At 42.1% G+C, this 20333-nt stretch overlaps 1 protein-coding gene across 2 annotated transcripts in view; it reads right to left on the bottom strand.

Moving 5' to 3' along the window:
* tafa5a (TAFA chemokine like family member 5a) overlaps positions 1–20333 on the bottom strand; it is a 152208-nt gene that overhangs the window by 53879 nt on the left and 77996 nt on the right. For both annotated transcript variants that reach the window (XM_061030062.1, XM_061030061.1), the window contains exon 2: positions 6496–6645. In XM_061030062.1, coding sequence (XP_060886045.1) covers positions 6496–6645 — 150 coding nt within the window. The remainder of the gene's footprint in view (positions 1–6495; positions 6646–20333) is intronic.

Consider the following 20333-nt stretch of genomic DNA (forward strand, 5'->3'; position numbering starts at 1 on the left):
TCAGAACTACCAGATTCTTAAAAACTGAATGTATGTAATTACAGATTCAACCTTTTTTTAAACATTGGGAAAATAAATAAACAGCAAATAGTGAGGGAAGAGGGTATCGAATGAAACCAATGCGATTATAAGACAGGTCCAGATTGTGACGATCCTATAGAGTTATCATGAACCTGCAGCTACCCTCTCAGAGCACCTGCGTTTTTTAGACCACTACTTTACTGTATGGAGCTCAGGGTATGTTCAAGCAGGAAGACGGGTACTTACACATTCATTACATTTTCTACATTCAATTTAGTCCCTCCCTCTCTACCACTTCCTCCATCTCCCTGCTCTGTTGAGCAGCTGACTTTCGGGCGTTTACTCTTAAAGTACCAGATTCTAGCCACAACCTCTCTCAACCAATCATCCTGCTGCTGTCAAATTTTTAAATCTGTTCTCTCTCTTCCGCAGTCAGTTTGTCAAGTTCATTGCGATCGCTGTCACCATGTCGCCTCCAGTCCAGCTCAGCAGAGTCCAGATACAGCCTCAGACACCCACTCCTAATCACATCCTGCATTCTTCCACCAGCACCACCACCAGTGTCTAGACTTCCCCTCTGAGTGCATAGAGTCATCATGGCGGAGTCTTACTATTAAAATTTAAAAAAAAAGAAGCTAATTCTTACATATGTCTCTCCTGATTGGATTACAGTTAATGCCAACTGTCTTTTCAGAGTTGTTGTGTGCATCCACTTTCAGCCTAAAGGCTTCAAAAACAAACCCTGCACGCCTTGCTCAGCACCAAGCTGCACATGGACAAAGTTAGAGACAAGCAATGTGAGCAACATATAAACAACAAGTTAAATAAGAACATTGTAGAATACAATTATTTTATGATTTCAACAACACTACTATCTGTCCGACTACCAGAATCTCTGGCCCGAGGGTCAGTCGGCTAGACAGACAGGCATTTCAACTGAAGGGTTCCTTAAGAGCAAAGAGCATTGAGCTGCACACTAGCATTTTCCTGCAAGCTCGCACTGCACTACAGTTAAGCAGAGCATATTAATCAATATACATTTTAATTCTACATGAAGCCAGCGGAGACCTGGGGAAATGGGTCGCTGTATTCTTAAGATTGTAAAATTGGACTTCTGTCAAGCAGCACCAATTAGCGTCCGCTGTTTAATTGTTTGCAGAATCTGAATTGGTGACATGCCTTGGAGGTCAGTTTATCACTTCTACGTAAGATGTAACAATAATTCTTCATCGCTTCTCTCTGATGGGAATACAATTACTCTAATCAGCATTATTTATCAGGATCACCTGCCTAAATACTATAACTGTACTGGAGTCAAATAGAGACAATACTTCAGTAATTGTGCTCGTTTTCTCACAAATGTGTGTCATTCTTTTTTTTTATTTTGTGCACAAAAACAGCCCTTAAAAAAAAAATAAACAGTTCAGTGTTTTTTTTCCCCAACCCTTTGTTATCCGCAGAGCTAAGCCTCTCAAATCTGGTCACCTTTGAGGCTTTCGTCAATGTCAAGGTCTCAGCAAAAGGGGACCAAACACAAACACATTCACCTCAGGCTGGGCCTCCCCCCCCGCTGAGCTATCATCACCACAACCAGTGACCCTCGACAAGCTCCTCCAAGTCTCTGGAGTCGTCCCTTTCTGCAGCAGCTCTGTCACTTCTCCCATAGCAGCAGCAGCAGCAGCCAGCTCGAGTACGTAGCTCTTGGTTTTCTCTCTAATAGTCTCTCTCGGTCTCTTGCCCTCCTAATAAGAATCGATATCTGCTCTCTTAAAAGTCATCAAGCACAGAGGTAAAAAGGCTCAAGAGCATGAAATTGCAGATGGGAGAGGGTGTACTTATGCAACACCAGGCTGTAATATAGGCCTTCAAATGGGTAGAGTCGGTATAAGACATACAGTAGTAGAGAGAGAGAGAGAGAGAGAGAGAGTGTACATACGAGATGAGGGTGGAAAAAGCGATAAGCAGAAGCAGAGAGGGGGGAAAAAAATTAAAAATGTAGAAAGAGCAGAGGTCAGAGATAGCATTTCATGCTGCGGAGATGTGATTCCTGCAGGTTTTGTTTTGTATTTCCTTCATATGGACCGGCGCATCAAACAGCACAGCTACGGAAAGCTTATGATGTCGACGGTTTATCTCCCATTTTCACCTCCTCAAAAGCAATAAACACACAGAGCGACTGGGAGATGGGGGGGGGGGGGGTAAATGCACAACTACAAAGAGTCGACTCTTCAGGATCAACGGTGCCACGGCACTCTCTCTCCGTTTTCATTACCACACACTGTCCTGGAAAGCCGTGTGAGACCGCTGACGGGAGCCGTGGATTATCCTGCATGGATGGGACGCTAGAGTCTGAAGCATGAAGGACACAGATCGTGTCAGCCAAGGCACGGGCATATTACAACGGAGAGCAGACCTCAAGGACTCCAGTAGATTAAAACTGATTGAAATCCCATTTGTGGTGTTTGAGGTCTTTCATGTCAGCTTTCTCTCTCGCCCTTCTCACTCTCCCTCTATTTTCCTCTCGCCGTCTTTCAATCCCCCAAAGTGAGCAGAGCCTTAACTCTGAATAAACAAATTCTATTGTGCACCACAGATTTGCATGGCAATAATATAAAGCTGTTGGATTTAAAGTAATAAAGGCATGTTTGGAGGGATGTGTGCCGGAAGCATTGTTACCTTATATATGGATAAAATGGTAAATTTCAATCTGACATATGCACAAACAACAGCGCCTTTGATTACATGAATGTGCACTGTGTGCATTAATCAGAAACTATTATGCTTCCTTTATTGCCTCTTGCACAGGAACAATGCTGAATGCTCATCTTAAACGTGGATAAAGTTTCAAACAAACAAATGTAAAATGAATCCCTGCAGGCTTCAAGAACTCTGACTACCAAGTTACCAACACTTTTTTTTTTTTTTTCTACTTCCTTATTATCCGAGGTCAGCTATAGTCACAGCTTTTCTCTCCACAGTCATCTGCTCCAGGCACAGCGGCCCACTCAGTGGTGTGCCGTCCACCCGCTCGGTCTGTCTAGGAAGTTTCGTGACGGCTCGGCTCAGGAATACTCTTCAGACTTTCAAGTGCTGCAGGATGCTGCTCCCTCTATTGCCCCTCGGCAGCAATTTAGGACGAGTTAACCAATCAGAAGAAAGTGGGCTTTTTAGGGATGGTGGCCTTACAGAGACAGGGGCTAAAGTGGCTTGTTGGACTGAGTTGCTGCGGGGGAAAAAGGCAGTGTGAGATATATGTGTTTTTTTCTTACTGTGAAAGCTGCTCCTGTTGAATCTATGAGATTAAAAACAAAGTGCCTGAACTGAGCATGATAGGCCCTTAGTCTGTTGCAACAAATTAACCCGATTAACCCATGAATATTCTAATGGGGACAGTGTGGTAGAAATACCTAACCTTGAAGATGATCTTAAGAACCTTTTCCCCCCATTAGTTCAGAAATCAAAGAATAGTTCCAAAACTTTCTGAGAGCAGCTCTGCTCATTGTCACAACCATGAGTCATCCACTTAACAGACTGCATTTGAACAGTGGGTGGGAAAAAAAAACAGTAACACCCCGTTACCCTGCAGACTCAACACAGTACCAAACTCACTTGTAATGCCTCCTCCTCTGTGCCACAGACTGCACCAGGCAGTGAGGACGGCTGCGGTGAGAATGGCAGCCCATGAGGATAGCATGCTGCACCAGCCACTGAGGAAAAATAGCAGCTTAGCACATTGGCCGCTCGGCCTGTTTGGATTGCAAGCACAGAGCTGCCCCCATGCCAGGCACAACTACCGGTGCCGCTGTTGCAAATGTGCACCAATGGAAAACGAAATGGGAGCTTGCTCATGCTGCAGAGAATCCCAGGGAGCATTTGTCATATTACACCACAGCTTTTGGCCAAATCTAAACTGGAGAGTTCTGGAGTCGTACACCATCATCCAAAAATTGAGACTGGAAAATACAACAAAAGCCAGAGGGGTTAAAGGGGTTTCTAATTTAGTGCAAGAGAGGCCAATTTTTATTGCTTAAAAATGGCTACTGAATGGGGTCATATTTCAAATTTGCAAAAGCAGCTGTTTTTATTTGAGCAGGTTTTCTGTATTTTGAACATGAGGGATACAATAGTTCCAAACCCAATTTAAAACTCTAGCTTTCTTCTACTGAATAGAAGGCACCATCTTATTAAAATATCATCTTTACATATCTGAAATCCCCCCCCCCCCCCCCCCCTGGATCTGACTCTTTCCTTTGTTTTTATCTTTTTAATTTATTTGGCTTATTTAACAATACATGCAATTTACTGCCTGCATGTGCTGCATCTCCTCCGAGATTTGAATGTTTTAAATACATTATGTTGAGCACTTAGAATTTGCTTTCTGCTTTAAAAGTACACTGAGAAATGGCTCCTGCTTGCCCTAAGTTCATAACTTAGGCGCTTTGCGTTATTATTCTTTCTCTATCTCTCTGTTGATACATTTTTTCCGTTTACATGAGTACACTTACATTTTTATCTCGACCTCTTTATGGGAATTATTTAGAGGTTTTAGTTATACTCGGAACCTCGACAACTGCCGCCCTCCTGCGCAGGTCCCTGAAAAGTCGACTGATAAGCCTAAGCTCTCTTCAGGAGAAGAGCATCTTGCCCACACAAAATGCCATAGTGCTCCACCGAGCCCACATTGTGACAACACCTCCTGATATTATCTGAATACTGGATTTATGCAACATCCATGCAGCTTATTCCCTGGCAAACTGACTCCACAGTCATTTTTTCCCCCCCTGAGGCCTGAGATGAAGCATACAAATCTCAGTGTGGAGCAGCCTGCCTGAAAAGGGGTTAAGAAATTGAATTTGGAGAAAGGTCAAATCTCCAATGTCATGTTCATCCATGCCTGCCAAACAAATAGAAGAGAGCCTCCGTACACACGGCGGAAAGCCTTCTCCTCGTGTGATCAGAAGGTATAAAAAACAGTCAAACAGTTCACTGAGGAAACGGCGGCTCCTCCAATCAGAGACACAACTGTGAAGCCCCCAGTGGAATCACAGGCAAAACAAGACAACCAAAGGTACAGCTCACCGCAGGTATTTCCTAACTAACAGAGCTGTTTTATCTGGCGTCACCTCTGCACATAACCCCCCCTCCCTACCCAGACTGTAGAGGCCACATCATGTGAGAGAGAGAGACTCAGTGACAGGCACCCGAAGAGGCAAAGCATGGCAATGAAGATATCAGTGATGTTAGAAAGAAACCAGAGCCGCGCCATCATTCAACCCCATCTGAAGACTTCCTTGAAATTCATTGAGCTGTCACAGAGGCAGAATAGTGAGTAGAGAAATGGCACATGGTTCTTCCCCTATTAGAGGTATGAGAGGAAGCTAAGAGATTCTTCATCTCCAGTGTAAAACAAGTACAACACACCTGATCATCAGACTTGAAAAGTGCTTTACAAGCACATTTACTTTCTTTCTTTATTCTGAGGTAGTGCTTATTTCGAAGTGATTTGACTGTAATGAAAACATATCTATGAACATTATATTCAGTCACACAGTAAAAATGACTTTCAGAACATGGTTTGTTATACTAAAAGTGCAAACCTCAAAACTAGGCAATCTACAGTTAGAGAAGGCCCAGAAACAAGCTTTTTGTCCTCATGTCGATACGATAGGTGAAGAACAATTCTTTGTATCTATTATTTTTGGGCTTTTCTGCCTTTAATTATATAGGAGAGACATATAGAAAAAGGCTGGAACGTGGGGAAAGACAGTGGGGCATGAAAGACACCAAACAGAGTCCAGAGTCCAGTGCAACTAGGGATGTAGCCTCTGCACATGGGGGGGGGGGGGGGGGTACCAACTCTATTCAGTGAACTAAACTGGCGCCCCAGAACATGTATCTTTTTTGCTTGAAAATCATATATATATATTTTGTCAAAATAGTTGCAATGAATGTTTTTGTCAATCAGCCAACTTAAATAAAAAACGGATTGTTTTGGTTTTAGCAGTTCTTGTAACGATCAATAACTCCAACAGTGCGGTGAAATCCATTATTTCACAAACTGTGGCACTTTTCCATAATATATATATATATATATAAGCCATTCTGTTGGTAGCTAGGGGATTTATAAACGACCCCGGAGCCACTTTTTAAGATGATTCAACTATAAATTGATTTGTTGCAGGCTCTACTTACACCACATAGACAGCCTGTGATCCACTTTGCTCCACATTGTAGGGTTATCCAACTTAAGCCCCTACTTTAAAACCTCCAAAACCCCTGCTGCTCTGTGACGGATGACATGATTCAACGCTTCGATATGACAGATTTTTTTTACACTTAATTTTCTTCATGTGCTTCAACACAAACATCATTCATTGTGAAAGTCAGACACGCCTTGGGGGGGTTGGTTTCACTGAAGTGGCTCCTTAGAGAAAGAAAGCAAAGCCGGGATCTCCCCTGCCCGTCCCCTCTTACCGTCCACACAGGCAGGTCTGGCTCTTGTAGTTCCAGCGATCTGGCCCTTCTTACAGGCGCAGCGGGCCGTCTGCCTGGCGATGGTCCGCCGTGGTTGGCTGCTGTCCTTGTCCAGCGTCACAATCTCACATGTCCCCGCTGCCAGTTGGCCTGGAAATGACATTGCACCACAGAAAGCGATGTCAGAGAGATGAAATCATAATCAGGGCAAAATAAACAAGTCTGCCACTTCTGTTTTATTTGATGTCACATGAACGGTGGTTGAAGCTGTGTTATTTCTCATAATCCTTTGTAGTTCATTTGGCAGGGCACAGCACTACCTAACAAATTGAAGTTAGTAGGCTTCAGTTGAACCACTGACGCAGGTGCATACTTTTGTTATGGATTCATCAAAAGAATGGCTCACATTAACCACTAGAACATTTGTTCTCATGTTCATTCATAGAGTAGAAACCCAGACACAGCCTTTTTGTTTGGAACATGAACATTTCTCTCAGCTGATATTGTGGTTAGTGGCATGCACAGGATATTGCACACTTAACTTGCCTTAAATTTCCAGGTTCCTCCAAATGTCATCTTTCTAAATAACACTTTCTTAATCAGTTTCTTTGACGACCAACAAACCTTACCCATTCTAAGAGTAATCTTGAAGCCTGCACAGTCTTACAGAAATAGCTTGAAAGCTAACAGGGGAACACTAAAGAAGGTCCTTAGCAGCTCACAGATGTAGCGACATATGTGAAAAGACTTTAGAGACAAAGGTCAAGAAATAACTTTACCTACTCAGCTACCTAAAGACTAACTGCAAGCTATTTCCTATTAAGGTCCAAATCTTTTCAGCACACCTCTCTGAAGGTAATGTAGCCATTAGCAAGGAATGAAATGCATGAATACTGATGAACTTTGTAATTGCTGCCAAGCCACCGCACCCCCACCCCCCATCTTACACACACACACACACACACACACTTTCTCCATGTATTCAATAAGGTGGCCTTTGACCTTGTAGCCGGGGCCCTTGCTGCTCGCAAATTAACCTTTGTCTGTGTGTGGAGGCCCTCTGGTGCCATCCTGGAGAGGCTTATCAGGATCTAATTGTGATTGGCAAGAGGATGGAAGTTGTGATTAAATCTGGACTTGAGTCCTGAGCACTTGGGTGGCCTGCTTAATGAACTGAGCAGCGAGGGGTCACACCCGGGGTAATGGGGATCTATCAAGATTCATCCACAGACTGGTTACCTGTGGTGGTCCTGGCTACAGACGGGGGAAATGTCTGCACAATGTAGCCATTTAAAAGGAATGCATATGTACAAATATACCTTCCTTTACAATGATTTATTTAGTAAAATTAGCTATTCTTGGCCTGAAGTCCAACGTCAGCTTCTCTTTTCATACCACCCATATGTTAGTCTTAGGCCTAGTCCAAGGCCAAAACGCACAGAAAAACCTATGTTTTCAAAACAACCCGCCAACGTGTGGACTAGGCCTTAAACAAGCTGTTAAAGAAAACCTGACTTGAATCTCCCAATCCAGAAAAGAAACACTTTCTTATCTGCAAATTACTACTGATTGTTATCATTGGACCATAATTATGTAAGCCCTTGGCTGAAAAACTGAATATAAAACCCAAATTTTAAATTAATCTATCACTTGTGATATTTTGCTCGTTGTGTGATCATTGCATATTCTGTCTGTGTTCACTACTAGGTCTGGGATATGTTGAACTCGCTGTGTATGAAAGTTCTAGTTACAAGTTGTCACAAATGGAACTTAGGACAGTGGACCCAATTGCAGACCAACAAAAAACACAAGGCAAAAACCCCCAAAAATCTTACTGCACATAAAAATAACGAGGTCCAACTGAAAGTCTCGGAAAAAAATCTGAAAACACACAGAAAGCCACGGGGGGGAAAACAGGAAAAACACAGAGAGAGGAAAGACAATGAACATGGCAACGAGAGGGAAGGTACACAGAAAACAGAGGGGCTAATCAACCAGGGGTGTGGGACAAAAAGACACATGTGAAACTAATAGGCGATCAAAGTGAAAGGAAAGAACACACACACACAATGGGAGTAAAGTAAAAGTAGACATGACACACAGAGGACAAGAACTACAAAATAAAACAGGAAACACTCAAAACTGAACACAGGAATATGCTAACAAGGAATACAGTCTAGTATAGAAAAGTGTTTTACAAGCTCAAGTCCAGTTACCATTTACATTCAGCTTTTATTTGAGTATTTTTACGCCAGTGGACCCATGTGTTAGCAGTAAATATATATGCATCTATAAATACAACTCTTCTGAAAAGACAGGTGAAGTGAGATGCCTTTGCTCAAAAATGCATGCCAACAAAATCCATCCTGTTATGTCTCTGAGGAGATCAAGACAAAAATCCCCCCCTACATCTCCACCGCCCCTTTTCCGCTGCGCTCCTCCTCTGTCCTCCTTTACATTCCTCACTCTTTTTTTTTTTTTTTCTTACCTCCTTCATGCCTTTTCACGAACTCCCTTCTCTCTTTTGCAACTCTTCTGTCTTCTTCTGCATGATGCCAGATAATGACTTGTCATGTAAGCTCCCGTGTGTGTGTGTGTGTGTGTGTGTGTATGTGTGTTATGTTCGTGTGTGTGTGTTTGTGAATAGTATTCCCTGCATCCTATCCCACCCACCATCTCTGCAGAGCATCTCATTGCTGCTGCCTTCTTCCTGCTTTCCCTCTTATTGTCAGTTCTTTCTGTTTTGGAACTCTTCCACTGCAAGAAGCTGAAAAGACTGTTAAGATGTCTTATGTAATCGCTGTGGCGCCGAGGTACCATGTGTGAAGTCAACTAGCTCAAAGACTTCGGCTGATTTGACGTCGCGATTCTCTGTTGTTCCTCCTTGAGTCGATGGAGCTCATTAATTGCCTACATTTCATCAAACAGGGGGCCTTGGTTTTGCTGTCACAGCTGTGGCTGACATGAACGGGACTTCATTTAATTTCCATGTTGTTGCCTTGCATTGTCATGTATATTGCCCCCTATATGGCTGTATGGAAAACAGCGTGAGAATGAAATAATTGTGCTCTGCCTCGTTGAAATGTTTTAGTTGCAAAGCTTGTGCTTGTAATATACTGTAAGTGTTGAGGACAGTGTATTGGTGAATGTCCGCTATGTTCTTTATGTTTAAGAAGGTAAGGTCAACCATACGAGGCCAAAGAATATTTGACTGGATGATTCAGCGTTTTTGATTCTACAAAAAATAACAAAAGGTCATTCAGTCTATTTATTAATAATATTAACAACATTCATTCAATCGGTATTCTGAGAGAACCATAAATGTTTGTTCAAGTCATCACTTTAGAACCATGACCATTGGTAAGCCAAACAATAGTCAATGAGATGGTTTTGTGAGGGCACTCACTCTTTCGGCTCAGAGAGAGAATCAACTCACTGCAGTCAGGTGTGTGTGTCACTGCCTGGCTCTGATTAAGCTCAGGTGTGGGGAGCTTTTATAAACTCTGAGTCTCCAGTGCTCAGTGCTGACTCATTAGCTCACCTTCAGACTGTGTTTTCTCTAGTTGCCTGTGTGTGTATATATAAACACCAAAGAAAATAACTTTTTGTGGATGAGTTTTCCATTGCTAGTCTCCCAGAGTATAACTTGGGGTGCTGGATAGTTTTGTTGAAACTCCAGCCTTTTGTGTAAACAAAGGTCTCCTTGTCAACCTTTACTTTTGGTTTCATGTTTTCTGGGTCTCCTGGACAATTTTGGTTTGAGTCAGCTGCTTGGCAGCAGTGGTTTAGTTAATAATTTTCGGTGCATTATTTAGTTTAGGAAGCTTGTTGTGGCTCTATACAGTTTCGTTGTTTTTTCCCCCTTTTTCCAATCTATGGCTTGCGATTTTTGTGGTTATCCTTCTTGGATAACTTTCAGACACACCTGGGTCCGCACCTGCGTCCCACTCCCCCTTCCTGACAAGTTTAGCCTGGTGGACAGACAACATCCTCCTCCCTGCAGCTTTGCTTTTATCAGGCTAAAAAAAGGTTTTCTCCTCAGTTATCTCTTCAATAAATCAAGTTGATTCAGATTTCAGTTTTTTTCAAAAATGGTGACCAATGTACCAAAAAAATTCTACTTCGATAATTCCTTAAGAGCACGAGTTTTAAACAAGTTGTTTCCAGCGCCGAGCATTCTTGCAGTTGTGCAGCCTTCTCAAGTATTCTGCGAGAGAATTTTGAGAACACGCTGCGGTCTCAGTCCCCTTGTAAAGCAAAAAGTCGACTCCATTACTTCTTTTCTAAAACAAATTGCTCCAAGCATCCTCGTGGCTGAGCCTCCAGAGCCAGGAACCACTGGTAGCAAGTACAGTATATTGCCACTCTTAAATATATGAACGCTAAACAAACAAAAGCAAATAAAAAATACTGAACCAATCCCCCAGCCCCAACCCCAAGTACTCCTTAATGTTAACCTGGAGGGATCAACGGAAGAGGTTAAAAAATATGAAACCATAAGATTCACAGCTCAGGAAAGGCTCTTTCCACAAACAAGAGTAAATTACTTCTGTATTTTGGCTTACAATTAACAAACTGATAACATTTTCAAGAACGGTTTTATAACAGCAACTATGCAAGATGTTGCCCAATCGCCGCCTTTGCATCCTGTGAAGAAATTGGACAGTGAAGAGAGTCCACAGTAATCCTGTTTCCTGGAATAGCCTCATGAATAGTGGTGAAAAATAAAAAGCTGGCAGGTGTCCGCGGAAACAAACCCAGCACGTGTACCAGTGGTGTTATGATTTATCATCACCCCTATCAGCTCCTGTTGTCGAGCAGTTGTCAGCTTGGCCGGCCAAATGGCTGATTAAAATGTATGTGTGGCCACCCTAGAGTGAAATTAAAGCTTTGACTGTGGCAGAAGATGGATTCATGTGGCAAAGCGAAAGGCTTAATACAACGTAATGTTATTGACATGCTCCCATACTTTATTATTTCTCCGCCTGCTCCTCAGCATTACAATCGCTCTGCCATACATTTTGACCAGCAGCCAGCACAGATACAACAGAGACATGGCGTTCATGTCTACAGAGCATGGTTATCCAAGAGGTTATCATTACTTTTTTAGATTAGCACATGTTTTGCTTCTCAAGATATCTTGCCTCTCAGTGTCAGTGTGCTGAATAAAATACTTCTAGATAAAAGATTTGTGATTTTAGGCTTAGTAGGAAGGATAAGGACTGTCTTTTATATATTTTTCCGTTTGTCTATTGAAAATCTGCTGTGCTGGAGTCACGCTGGGATTGCCCACTGTGCTGTGCAGGAAACTGTTTTTATTTCCAAGGTATTTCTGAGTGTCCACTCAGGAATGCATTCTGCCGTAAAATGTACTGAATCTGCAGTCCAACAGAATGACTTCGGAATTATCTCATGTTTGCAGTTCTACGTATTGCTTTATAGAGAGGAGAGGTGAGGTCTCCTGTTTATAAAATCAAGAAAATGTTTGCTAATGGCAATACAACAGGAGAGGTCTAAAGCAATAAATTGTATGTATAAAAAAAAAAAAAGGGTTAGAGTTTTATCTTCAGAGCGTCAACTGAAACGCTGGCAAACATAAATAATAAAGTTAACCTTTAACATACGTTTAGGGGGGAAGATGCAGGTGGCTTACAGCCAACACCTTATTTTCCATCCAACCAATAGCCTGTAAACACAAACTGAGAGAAATGGTGCAGATGGTGCCACACTGGTCTGCTTTCATAGTTTGCTTTTGCACTACATTGTTGGGGCATCAGCCAGACTTCCACTGGCTGTATGACATCATCAGCTTTTGTGAGGTTAAATGTGTGCAGACTAAAACCTTCTATACAAAACAACATATTGTAGTTAAAGGAAAAACTGAGGCAGCTTCGTCGAGCCAAGAAGGGCGACAGAAGTGGGGGAAAAAATCTCTAAACTGAAAGTAAATACACATATTTAAAAAGAAAAATGGCAATAGCGAATTCCTCAGCTTGACTGTGAGGAGGCCTGTCACTGAGGAGAATAGCAAACTGGCTCACAACCTGATCGAGGTTTAGGTAAGCCCATATTTACACCCCTCAACCAATCAAATATCAACACCATGCACCCTGAAATGACTGTTCCCAGTCCCACCAGATGACACCTGTCTTCACTTGGGCCTTCAATAGATCACCTGAGTTATGTGAGTTTCCTTCCTTTTTTTCAAACTGTTACATTTGTCCTTTACAGTTGTGAACCCTGCATCAGAGCATTATGTGACTACAGGCCTATTGCCCTGAAATTGTCATGTCCTTTGAAAGATTGGTGTTGACCCACGTAAAGGACACAACAGCCCCCCTGCCGGACTCAATGCAGTTTCCCTTTTTAGTGGGTCAACATGAGAACACACTACATCCTGCAACAACTCGACTCTCCGTGGACATATGCAAGGATGCTGTTTGGGGAATTCAGCTCAATATCACCATCACCTTTTCACACCAAGCTGTCCTCGCTCACAGTACCAGCCCCTACTTGCTGATGGATCATAAACTCTGTAAAAGAGGAACGAGCAGGTGAGCCTGAGGGACATCGCATCCAGCAACTGTACATTCAGCACTGGCATCCCCGAGGAATGTGTGCCCTCCAAACTGCCCTTCTCTTTCTACACCAACAACAAAAACCCTCGTGAGATTCATCTGCTAAACTCCTGAAGTTTGCAGACGACACAGTGAGTGGCCTCATCTAACAGGTGACAAGTCTGCATTGGGAATCAAACATCTCTAAGGAGGTGAAGTTTGTGTCCAACAGAGACGAAGGCCCAGCAGAGGAAGTACTTCTTGTGCAAGCTCAATGCGTTTAGCCTGCCTCAGGAGCCGCTGATCCAGTTCTACTCTGCATTAATCCAGTGTGTTCTCCACACATCCATCACTGTCTGGTTTGGTTTGGCCACCAAACAGAACATGACCAGACTACAGTGAATGGTCAGGCTTAAAAAAAAAAAGACATCAGGGCCATGCTTCCTTTCATCCAAGACTTACACATGTCCAGAGTGTGGTGGGGAAAGTGTCAGGAAATGTCAGTGTAGACCATAGACTGTAAATATTAATGGATGAATCCTTAGTGACGTCACCCATCTGTCACAGCAGGGGGCTCTGGAGGCTCATCAGCAGCAGCCGCCATGCTGGAAATCATGTCTCAGCCTAACTTTCAGTCAACCTAAAACAGGATGAGAGCTGGAGCTGAGGCGGGTTTTAAGCCTTAAGACAAACCGTTACATGGCGCCCACCTGTCAATCATATCCACCCCACGTACAGACCTATTTCGTTTTTTGTACCAGGCTGTAAAAAATGTTAATTTCTACGGTTGATACAGGCTTTCTGTTTGGCTGTGGTGTGTATGTGACTTCTGGGGCTCCTGGAGCCAGCCTCAAGCAGACACTCAAAGAACTGCAGGATTTTGCACTTCCGCATTGGCTTCATTTTTGAAGACCAGAAGTTGCAGCTTGGTGTAGACCAATCACAACCTGGACACATTCAATTGTAAATTGACATACAGTACACACTCTGTTACCTCTCTTTCTAAAACCACTGATCTGCCTTGTTGCCATTATATCAATATCAATGTGGAGATGATGATTAATAGAATATCGCCCTGCTAATACTATAGGACTGGATAGATATTACTTACTGCCTAACTGTTTTGTATATAATGTTACTTATGTCACATTGAAGTTTCCTTATAATGCTGCTCTCAAAGTATGATCACACATTAATATTAATGTTCATATGGCTATGTTGTGTGTGTGTGTGTGTGTGTGTGTCCGAGTGTATGCATTATGTATGTGTTTCGCATGAACAATAATCTTTATTACTTTACCATCATTATGAGCACTACTTTAATGTGTACATGTTTTATTTAGTACTTTGTAATATCTGTGTATAATGTTTTTTTTCTCTATTTTATTACTCTACTTCTTTCTTCCTTTACCCTCCCAAACCCCCACCCCAATACACACACACACACACACACACACACACGTCCATGACAATCCTTTCTATTTTCTCTTGTTCTGTGCAGCTAGTTTTAAATTATAATTATGTTTTTCTACTACCTGCACCCCCCCCCCCACACCTATTTACCCTGCACCTCCCATACATTATTGTCATTGTGCGCATTCTTCTCTCAATTGTCTATACCATCTATTATTTTTTTCTTTTGTTCTACCTTGGTGTTTTGTCTTTGGTATCACTATTTCACATTTTTTTTTAAATGCTGAAAATTTCAGCAATAAAAAGTACAACATTGATGTATATTACATCATCATTTTCAGTATCGAAGTATTTTTTAATACAGTTTTGTATTTGTCTTGTAAAAGGGCCGGTCAGAAGGTTAATCTCATTGAAATCACTGTACATTTTAAGAGTTAAACACCGTGTTAGCGGCTCGTTTGGACGACGCTGTTCCTTTTAATTCAGTCACACGTGGTTTTAGCCAACCGAGCGACTGACATCTACACCCATAGAGCTTAGTGATTTTGCCGGCAGGGCCAAAACATATGCAGTAAAGAACATTTAATGCTTTAAAAAAACATTGATTTGTATATCAAGCAAACAATGTTGCCACGGTGCCTCCGAGGAGGAGCTTGGCTTTTTGAATGTGAACGTGCATTTTGGCTGTGAGCACAACAAAGTGTAAGTATGCCAACACATGGACATGCTCTTTTCTAAACATCAAAAACGATGCATGTAATGGCTAAAGCCTTCCTAACAAAAAAGAAATATTTTCCACATATTCTCCACTTAACCCAGAAACATTACACGGCAGCTTAATGCGGAAGGGAAGTAGCATCACATCTGCTCTGCTAGAGACGACAGGAGTGTGTACGTGTGTGTACGTGTGTGTGTGTGTGTGTGTGTGTACATGGTGGGTATTGCCAGACTCAAATGCTATATCACTCCAGCGTGCTGCAGCTGTTTGGGATGAGGGAGGAGAGTCCGATGCCAAAACGGCGAGTCTGAAATCCCATTTTGGATCCAACTGTGCATTAGTAGAACCTTGATGTGATCCCTCTACCCTGAGGCCCGACAGGCTAGTTTTTAAATGAATCCTTTTAACAAGCCTAATCAGAGTCTGGAAGAGCCTACTAAACAGCATGTGGTGTAAGGGGGGGGGGGGGTGAAGGACAGCAAAGCAGATGGAGTTGCAGCTTTAGGTATGAGGAGCATTCAGATGAATCGAGCGTCTGAATGAAATCTCCAAAAGACCTACTCATGAGCAAGAGGAGAATGAGGTCCCATAACAGTGAGTCCAGCCACTTACTCAGTCTTCAATTCATTTGGGAAATGGACCATGGCCATCAATTGTCAGGAGTTTGTAGAGCCTAACGAGTGTGCTTGATTTTTTTACAAGTTTTGAAAGTGATGTTTCATTTTAGAGAAATATGAAAGAACATATTGAAATAAATTCTGCTCAGGTTAAATTGATGAATTTGTAAGCAGACAGGGGTGTAATTATTCTGACTGAAGTGCCAGGAGGGTCACATCTTTCCTGCAACATTCATATCTTTTTTCTGAAAGGTTTGTTTGACATTCTGAGAAATATGCAAATTGGCGTTATTGCTGATTCAGATTTTGCCAATTTGAAGATTGAGCCCTTGCTTTTTGTCCACCTAAATTGAAGCAATGAAGAGTGTGAGTGGTTTTCAGAACTCCATTTATAGTATTGATGAGGTGATATTTATACCAAGATAGGCTACAAATCATTATCAGGAGAAAACAGAATCAATGTAAAATCAGACATCAAACACCCCCATATAGCTGGAATGGAACGGTCCCTGTGCTTGACTGTTAGAAGTCGATGTCTTAAACTTTCCTTTTTGACTAGCCCTGATGTTTAAATTTAACTTGTGCTATTACTTTTAATAAATTAACTGAAAGATTTCAATTTCATTCTAGGGGAAAAAAAGCTAGAGATTAAGTTTCATCTTTTGGTATTGTGCAGAAGATTGCAGTTGGAAAGAATTCAAGTCCCTTCTAACTCCAGCGACTTACAGTAGACATTAATTTTCCCCTCCAACACTGATAGAATGACCAAAAACTCATCAGAAAGTCAGCCTTGACATTATTAATACCCCGCCTATGTGCCATGAGTCAGGAAAGTTCGGATGACAATCCCCACCGAGAGCCCTCGCTCATCAAGCAGAGAGAGAGGGAAAAAGAAGAAGAAGAAGAAGAGAGAGCTGCGGTCTTGTCGATCTATTTTGGGGGAAGCAGGGTTGTCTTGAGTATTTCGCTTGCCTAGTGGATCCACTGGAAAAATGTGATTTCATCTCCTTTGTGTGGCAACAGAGTCTCACACATGCAAAGTTTCCGACACAATAAAACACACGCAAAAATGCTGCAGATAAAGGACAAACATAACAAGATTGACTCTTTGTTCACTCACACACACACACACACACACACACACACACACACATTAAGCGAAGTGAATGTTGCCATGCAACCAAAGCCACAACTAAACTTCTTCCTCCTACATGCTTCATAAAAAAGGATTATCTGCTCCCGTCTATCTTGAGGATAGCACACTCTGTTTTAATGTGGTTCATACTCTGGTAAATTAACAAATACCATCATTACTAATTCAGTTTCATTTCCAGAACACATTTCATGAATGTAAACTCATTGTACTTTAAAGAAGGGGAAAAAAAACATGAAGCACACACACACAACTAGAACACAGAGAGAGTATTATAAATATATGCATACAAACAAAGACTTAACGTGTTTTCACATCAGGCACAATTGTTTTGCACCGTGCCCAAGCACGATAGCTCCCCCCCCCCTGCCCTCTCCCCCGCTGGTCAGCTTTCACATTAGTGACATCATGTAGTGCCTGAGCACACTTGCATACATACAGTATGCAGTATGCATGCAGTTGTTTTGCAAATCTGCCAAGAAAGAGAAGAAGCAACCATGGCAACCACTCATTTAATCAATTGGACAAGATGTGTTTGTGTGTTGTGCGGATATTAGAGTCCATTCTTCTACTGTAGATGTTTTTGTTATTTCAGAGGCACCAACAACAACTTATATTCCTATTTCCACATCTAAAGTAGGAAAGGGAAGAAATGGTCCCGTATAGCAGCCTATTTCCTTGTTCTTTGTTTGAGCACGGTTGCACTCACATCTCCCGCAGACGGAGTCCACATCAATCGTGCCCGAGACCACCTCTTCAAGTGGACTTGAGCACGGTGCCAGAGGCTGGTACTGTTGTGTCCGCAATGATCAAATACACCAGACTCTGGGGTCAAGACTCTGATCAGGGCCCCATGATCCCTAATGTGAAAACACCCTATTTACTGCCAAAGGAACAAGAGAAATAAAATGTGGTATAAGGCTGTGTTTACTGATGACATTGTGTTGGATTCATATTTGCAAAGAGCAGCAAGCTAGCCCAAGCCCCCCAAGATGCTATCAATGGTGAGGCTTAAACATTAGGGATGCAACAATAGTCAGCCCACGGTTCAATACGTACCTCGGTTTTTTGGTCACGGTTCACGGTTCGGTTCGATTCTGACGGGTCGGACCGTTAAATGTTTCCAGTGTTAAGTGTTCTAGGCAAATTTTACAGAACAGCAAGGGATGAAGAAAGAGAGCTACTTTTTTTCATTTTAAAACTATTTATTTTACTTTGAAGCAAAAACAAATTCAGGTGCTCTCCTTTCAGCCTATTGCAAAGTCAGATTAGATTTGAACATGAAGTAAACTACAATTAGCTCAATGAATGTCGACAGAAAAAGTGCATTGGTGGCATGCTGTCATATTTCTCTTTTAGTTACGATTATCGCTCCTCTCTTATTCTTGTAATGTTTAGTATTTTAAATATTTTGAGTTTTAACAGCAGCTCAAAAAGATTTAAGAACATTTCAAAAGACATCAAACCTCACACTGAAGGTTCAGACGTGGTTTATGACCAGTTTAGAGTTTTTAATAAGAGCAGTGAGGGTGATGCGCAGACAGAGGAGCACTCAGCGCGCATTGGAGCAGCAACAGACAGCAGCCTGCCATGTAGTTGACATACTTCACTGGTTAACATGTAAACCGTAGAGCAGATGATCAATTTCACTTTTTGTTTCTTGTCCGTCCACTTATATGCGTAATGGCACGTTCCCCGACTCTCGCTCACCCGTATAGCTCTCTCTCTCCCTCTCACGTTTGCGGACCCGCAGTTATCTTTTAATGCATGTTTTTGACATAATGAGGGAGAGAGGCTTTCGAAAAAAAAGGGCGTCTGCGGCTGTTAATATACCTGGACGAGTGGGAAACACTGCGCAGTACATGTTTTCCAGGCGCACACGCTCGCTCCACACTATCAGAAACTGGGCTATAGTGTAACGCTACTTGAGCCATGACTGCAGCCTGTATGATCTATAAACTGTCGCTGTACCAGCACACACAGGCGCACACAGGCACACACACAGGCACACACAGGCACACACACAGGCAGAGCCAATTTAGAGAGAAATACAATGCGCGGAAACTAGTTCAACGCCAAACCATTAAAACGGCAATTCACAAGTCAGCATTGAACCGTGGATGCCGTACCGGACGGTTCAATATTTTATTGCGAATTGTTGCATGCCTATTAAACATGCTAACTTGCATTAGCATGTTTAAAACCAAGAAATCTCAGCATGCTCGCATTGACATTCAGCTTAAAGGAATGGCAGCATTTCCTAAATATTTAAAAGCTCTTATATCTGTAGGCTCTAAGTTTCCTTTTAACGCTCATTTAAAAAAAAAAAATCAAATGTAAGGTTATCTACTGTCATTTAAACAAAGGTACAGACTTTGACTACAGATTAAAATATCTTTATATAGAACATATGCATTGCACATTTCCAAAAAATAATCAAATAACTAATTAAAGCAGCCCCAAGATCTGAGACCTCGCCCTTTTTTTTTAAGGTCGATTGATGTAATTCAGAAGAAATACAGAGAGAATGCAGAGGCTTTGAGGCAAACTCCTTTCAACCTAATGCATGTTTTTTAAGTAGCATCGACTGAGCCTATGATTAAAATAAATTCAACTGAGTCGCCTTGTAGCTTAATAGGGTTCTCATAATGAAGCTTGGGGCCCCCCCCTTTTTTTTTTTTTTTCCTACTGTGACCTTGTGTAAAGAACGTGAAGAATGGTGTTTTTCCTCCCACGAGACGCCCTCTCTGTTCCCCAGTGTTAGTGTTTTAGAATAATGAACTCCGCTTAATAACAGGGTGTTGGCGTGAAACAATGAATGATCATCAATTAAAAAGGCGAGAGAAAGAGGAGAACAAATGACCTTGATAACCTTTGGTAGCGCAGGGAAGCGTATGTGTAGACACACATAAATACTAGTGCCATGTTACCGTTGCAATTAAGCATATTTTTCCTTTCCCCCCCAGAGGACACATCATAACACAGCAATGATGATAAGGTGAGGTCCCGTAAATGTTGCTATGATTTCAAAGACTAAAGACCCTTGGGTGAATGTGTAAAAGTCCAATAATTTCTCTATCTCCCAGCACCCTTGGGGGACAGTCGCAAAGGTATGTCAGAGAGTGTTAGGCTCTCCTGATCGGGGGGCTTTCTCGGCTGGAATCTGTAAAAAAAAAAAAATCTATAATAAAGCATCGGCAAGTGTGTGTGCGCAAGGTAGTGTGTTCATTTCCTTGAGGTAAGTATGTGCATGGATTTTTTTTCCATGCATGTGAGGTATAGCTTACTCAACTGCATTGGCATTTTACTTTTAATACTTATTTTCTTCCTTTCTGTGTTTTTTTTTCTTTTCACCTTTCACGTTCACACTTACAGATTCA

This window comes from Labrus mixtus, chromosome 22 (genome assembly GCF_963584025.1).
Source record: "Labrus mixtus chromosome 22, fLabMix1.1, whole genome shotgun sequence".
Taxonomy (NCBI): domain Eukaryota; kingdom Metazoa; phylum Chordata; class Actinopteri; order Labriformes; family Labridae; genus Labrus; species Labrus mixtus.